Source organism: Myotis brandtii, unplaced genomic scaffold (genome assembly GCF_000412655.1).
Source record: "Myotis brandtii unplaced genomic scaffold, ASM41265v1 scaffold670, whole genome shotgun sequence".
Taxonomy (NCBI): Eukaryota; Metazoa; Chordata; class Mammalia; order Chiroptera; family Vespertilionidae; genus Myotis; species Myotis brandtii.
This window is the reverse complement of record NW_005370611.1, coordinates 922,581-929,005: the sequence shown is the minus strand read 5'-3', so window position 1 is coordinate 929,005 and position 6,425 is coordinate 922,581. Positions and strand designations below refer to the sequence as shown.

The following is a 6,425-nucleotide window of genomic DNA, read 5'->3' as shown; positions in this document are numbered from 1 at the left end:
TGCCGTTTTTGGATCTTTATAACCAGACACATTAGGGTACATCTTATGTTTGCCCCGTACTGAAAGACTTGAGTGAAATCTTATCACCTAGTTGGTCTATCGTGTTACCACAAAACTAAGAGAAACAGAATTTTGGCTAATTTTGTTAAGGATTTTATTGGGTATTTGCTTCACTAAAATACAGCCTTCTGACTTATGCCTACTATGTTCACTTCTTTGTTTTAGTTCTATCTGCATTAAGTACTTACTATGTCTTTTTCTAAGTAGCTCTTCACCCCAGCTTAGCTATATAGACAGATTGGGCATAGACAGATTGGGCTCTTGAGAACCTCCCCATACATGTGTGTGTGTATAAGCACACATGTATACACACACACACATACATACATATTATTTCCAAGTCACTTCTCCCTGAACCTCATTTACAGGCAAGGGGTGAGAATTCTTTTGAAAAGAATAAAAGCACTTAACTGAAAACATTTCATATAAATACTGGAAATTATAGCTATATAAAATAAATACAAAATTGATATTCAGGCCAAGAGTTCAGCTGGTCTTGACCTAGGGTTTCTTTTGCCTGGTTACTATTGTCATCAATTTTCTCTGACTGCCTTCCCTATTCTGTGACATTAAGGATGAAATGAACTTCTAGGAGAGCCAGAGAGTAAATCAGATTGAACAACACAATCAGCTATAGACTTTCTGGTTCTGAGCTGAACTAAGCCTCCCTTATCTGTGCTGCCCCAGCCACTCTCACTAGAGATGATTTTCTCCTGGCTGCCAGCTCTTACTTAATTAATCTCATTAAAACTCCATCTCTCCAGTTACTCAGACCAAAACCTGGAATTATCCTGTTTGGATGACCATCATCTCCCACCATCTAACATCTAATGCAGCAGCAAATCCTGTGGGCTCTATTTTCAAAATATATCTAGAATCCAGCCATTTCTCCCACCTACTGCTACCACCTTCGTCCAAGCCATCATCCTTTCTCATCTACATCCTTGCTGTAGCCTCCTGGCTGGTCTCCCTGCTTCTGCCTTCCTATAATTGATTTTCCTTTTTTTAATATATTTTTATTGATTTCAGAGAGAAGGGAGAGGGAGATAGAGATAGAAACATCAATGATGAGAGAGAATCATTGATCAGCTGCCTCCTGCAGGCCTCACACTGACGATTAAGCCCGCAATCTGGGCATGTGCCCTGACCTCCTGGTTCATAGGTTAATGCTCAACCACTGAGCTATGCTAGCTGGGCACCCTATAGTTGATTTTCAATAGGACAGCCAGTATGTCCTTTGTAATATCTACAGGAGATCCCATCAATCCCCCCTGCTCAGTACCCTCCAATGGTCTATCCTGAAAGGAAAAGTCAAAGTCTTTAGAATGACATATATGGCCCTAAAGAACCTCACCTCTCTTTCCTTGCACCTCTCCTGGTACCACTTTCCCTTTCCCTGTCTCTGCTCCAGCCAGAACAAAGTGACCCCTCAAACACCACTGGGCTCCTCGCACCTCCAGGCCTTGCCACTTGCGGTTATTTCTCCCTGAAGTGTTCCTGCTTAGATTCCCATCGGGCTCCTTCCCTGCCTCCTTCAAGTATTGGCTCAAATGTCACCTTCGCAACGTGGGCCTCCATGAAAACATTTAATTCAGAATTACAGCTGCCTCCATCCTGGCATTCCTCACCCCTCCCCTGCTTCACTCTCTTCCATGGTGCTTTTTCCCTTTTTCACTACATAATTTACCAAAAGGCAGAGAATCTGTATGTTTTATAAACTTCTGTATCCCCATTATCTAGTGCTTAGCACATAGTAGGTGCACCATAATATTTGCTGAACAAATTCATTAAATAAAAATGTAATATCCACACAACAGCTATTAATATTCCTAGCAGCATTATTTATAACAGCCAAAATCCAAAACAATCCAACTATTCATTAACTGGTAAACAGATGAACAAAATGTGGTATATTCATACTATTCAGCAATATAAAAAAGATCAGAATAGTGATGCTTGCTAGAGTCTGGATGAACCTCAAAAACATTTTCCTGAGTGAAAGGAACCAGACACAAAAGATGACATTTTATACAATTCCATTTATATGAAATGTCTGCAAAGGGTAAATCCGTAGAGGCAGAAAGCGGATTAGTGGTGGCCTGGAGCTGAGGGCGGAACAGGAGTGACAAATGGGCATGAGGGAACTATTTGAGGTGATGGAAATGTTCGAAGGCTTGATTGTGATCATGGTCACACAACTCCAGGTTGCCACAAATCATTAAGTTGTACACTTACAATGGTTGGATTTTATGATATCTAAAGTATACCTCATTAAAACTGTTCAGAAAAACAGTTCATTTTTAAATGTTTAAAAGTACTCTGTTAATGAAGCCAAGGCCACAAGTTCAAATTCTTGGGAACCAATAAGAGTGCTCATTCTCTATTTTATTTCCTTCTCTCTTCCAATACTTCGCTGTGTATAAATCTCTAATCCGGGTTCCATAGGAGCAGACATGGCCACTGCCTTCCAGGAGTTTATCATCTATTGACAATATGAGGTGCTCAGAAATCAGAATGTGCAGTGCCTTGTTAAGGACATGCCAGTGAAGTCCATGGTATTGATGCAAAGTCACCTTTGCAGGGAAAATAGGAAGAAGAGCAGGATTTGCACAGTGTTTTAAAGAAGGAGAAGGAGGATAAGAAGCAGACACAGGAGCTAAGGGACACCCTCTTCATCCACCTCTTTCACATGTCATCAGGCCTGTTGGGCAAGAAAATATAGACACATTAGTGCAAAGACCTCAATTGTACTTGATAAAAACTCAGGAATATGTCCACCCAGCAAAATACTCGATGTAGAGTAGGTGTTCAACATATGTTTATTGAATGAATGACTGAAAATGTAGGATGATCTAGCAGCATTTCAGGTAAATTGTGGATTGGCATGGAGAAATATCTATCTACCTACCTATCTTTCTAACACACACACACACACACACACACACACACACACACACACAGCCTCTGCAAAGTCACATCTTCTGTCAGCAGAAGGAGACAGAGTCAGTGCCCAGACATGCCTGAACATTTCCCACCATCCAGAAACCTGTTTCCTCAAAACCCCACCCCAGAGTTTACCCTTTTATCTGGGCACTTTTTAAAATATATTTTATTGATTTTTTACAGAGAGGAAGGGAGAGGGATAGAGAGCCAGAAACATCGATGAGAGAGAAACATTGATCAGCTGCTTCCTGCACACCTCCTACTGGGGATGTTCCCGCAACCAAGGTACATGCCCTTGACCGGAATCGAACCCGGGACCCTTGAGTCCGTAGGCCAACGCTCTATCCACTGAGCCAAACCGGTTCTGGCTATCTGGGCATTTTTAATAATCAAGATTAGTCCAAGGACCGTGACCAGAAATTCATTACCTTCCAGGTCAACTGTGTTATTTTTATATGTGAAGATGAAACATAAGCATATTATCACATATATCTTTATACTAGTCTCTAGTTCAATCCTTTATGTGTGTTTTTTCTTCTGACCTAAATAAGAAGAATGGTAGATCTAAGTGGTAAGAAAGAACTATGGTTTTTTCTTCTTTTAAATCCTCTTATAGAGTGGAAACACAAAGTGATGTTTCATTGTGAATAGAGTGAAATGTTTAATAAGTGCTCTGTAGATGAAAAGATAAAAGGACGGGTAAATGGATGTGAACTCTTGAACAATTTTTAAAAAATCAAAGAATGAATACATGCTTAGTAACACTCTAAAGCCTTTTCTGTATGTTTTACCTCAATTACAGAGTAAGAAGCAAGCAGTAGCATTCAAGGAATCACAGATGGAGTTTGGGGCCAGTAAACAGTGTCACCTGAGACAACTCCAGCAACTCAAGAAAAAATTGCTGGCCCTTCAGCAAGATCTGGAGTTTCGCACGGAGGAGTTGCAGACGTCTTACTGTTCCCTCCTGCAGTATCAGTCCGTCCTAGAGAAGCAGACTTCCGACCTGGTTCTTCTTCACCATCACTGCAAACTGAAAGAAGATGAGGTATAGCTAGAGTTACTCTGGAAGTGTCTCATATGCTCATGTACCTACAGAAAACAGGCCAAGCCTACTAAAAGCAAGCATTGGACTTAGAGAGGAGAGCTTCGCAACATCTTGAGCGGGTTTTATCAGCTTTCCCTCTTTAAGTCTTGATCTTTTCGAAGCTGAGCAGAGGGAACTAAGCAGAATGGCATAAGTGGGTGAGAGCTCCAGTACTGGTGCATGTGGGGTATGTGTTCTGTGTGTGTGTGTGTGTTGTGTGTGAAGGCCCATCATTTTCATTTTATTACCATTGCAATTTAAATGCAAAAGACTCTAGGTCTCTGAGGGTTATAAAAAAGAGCATAAGGCCCATTAAATGAACCATTTTAGAAAAAGTTATCAAGTTTTGATAATATATAAATTCCTGACACTGGCATAGTTGACAAGGGAACCAGACATTGGGTCTGAATCAAACACTGAGAATACAAGTCGGTCCTTTTTGCAGACTGGAGTTTGAGATCATCTAGACCAGTGGTTCTCAACCTGTGGGTCGTGACCCCTTTGGCGGTCGAACGACCCTTTCACAGGGGTCGCCTAAGACCATCCTGCATATCAGATATTTACATTATGATTCATAACAGTAGCAACATTACAGTTATGAAGTAGCAACGAAAATAATTTTATGGTTGGGTCACAGCATGAGGAACTGTATTTAAAGGGCCAGAAGGTTGAGAACCACTGATAGACTTATCTGAACTATATTCTGGACATTCATTTCTATTCATGTCCCAGGATTCTATTTTTTAATATTTTTATTGATTTCAGAGCGGAAGGGAGAGAGAGATAGAAACATCAATGATGAGAAAGAATCATTGATCAGCTGCCTCCTGTACACCCCCCACTGGGGATCGAGCCCGCAACCCAGACATGTGCGCTGACCAGGAATCAAACCATGAACTTCTGGTTCATAGGTCGATACTCAAACACTAAGCCACATCAGCCAGGCAGGATTGTATTTTTTAAACCAGAGAGAGAATCCTTGTGGAATCCCAAGTAAATTCTGAAGACCAAAGCTATGGAGCCTACCCAGTTGAGCAATGGTAGCACTAGCAACAGTAAAACCGTGGGTTCTAAGTAAAGGGACAGGCAGCCTCCCTGGCTTTTCTTCCTTTGCCTTTAAAGGTAAAATTCCAATGACTGTCTTGGATGGTGGTGGTGGTGGTGGTGTGTGTGTGCTGTTGCTTAAAGACTAACTCCAGGGGTTTTATGAAGGGCCTTAAAGAACATAGACTTTTTTTACAAAAGGGAGTATTATGGCCAATGAGAATTTCTTAAAAAGGATTAGGTGGGAAAGGAACAAAGAAAGGTTATCCTACAAAATATAATCTGGAACAAAGCTGGTGAGCATGAATTGTGGTTTAATAATGCTAATGCAGGACTGTTGTTAAAACTCAGTATAATTTAAAGAATAGTTCAGCCTGGATAAAGTGACCCTGAATTCGTTGTGATTCTATTTGACTGAGTATAACAGAAAAACCCCAAGTAATTGTGCTTAAGTAAGATAGTTTATTTCTATGACATATAAGATAAGGTCTAGGAATGTTATGGTAACTGCATGTGTCATCGGGTACCTCGGGTCCTATCTTTCAGCTCCATCATCATCGGCTCAAGGCTTCCATTTCAAGGTGGCTGCTAGAGCTCCATCCATCACATCCCTGATCCAAATAATCAGGATAGAATTTGGGGATGTGGAGAGAAAGGCACACTGCTCCCTTTTAAGGATACTTTAAAAGCCCCATACACGTTCACTTTTATATCAGTGGCCAGAGTTAGTCACATGGCTACAGCTAGGAAGCCTAGGAAATGCACTGTTTTTAGTAAGGTGTGCTGCTGTCCCAAATAAAGTCAAGGTTCTATCACTAATGAGGGGAAGCATGGATGCGGCAGGTAGCAGTAACAGTAGCAAGTAGCAGTCACTGATACAGATCCCAAGACAGAAAAGTATTGGAAAAATTACTTTGGGCATTGTGCCAAATTCCCTCAATACTTTAATACACAAAGGCATCAAGCTTCTGTCTAAGGTTGGGGTTCCCAATAGCAGACCCTAAGACAAGGAGGTGAATGTAAGTAGTTAATTCAGGAGGTGATCCTAGGAAGCATGGTGAGAGTGTAGGGAAGTAAGTCAGAGAAGGTCAGATCACTGGTGTAGACAGCTGGGGTTCGGTCCCTGGAGAACTCTGGGAGATGGTGTAGAATACTCCCCCGTCGTTGGTCGAGGACTGCACTGAGAGTACGAACTCCCCAGTACTTGTAACCTGCCTTGTCTGGCTCCTCTGCTTGGGTGGGCCCCTGGGGCACGAACAGCTCTTAAGCAAAGAGTTGAGATGGTAGGGGTTGG

General features: G+C 41.6%; 1 protein-coding gene across 1 annotated transcript in view; it reads left to right on the top strand.

Moving 5' to 3' along the window:
- Window positions 1-6,425, top strand: part of PMFBP1 (polyamine modulated factor 1 binding protein 1) — a 47,049-nt gene that overhangs the window by 15,684 nt on the left and 24,940 nt on the right. The window contains exon 4 of the mRNA XM_014529187.1: window positions 3,806-4,048. Within this exon, the coding sequence (XP_014384673.1) occupies window positions 3,806-4,048 (243 nt within the window). The remainder of the gene's footprint in view (window positions 1-3,805; window positions 4,049-6,425) is intronic.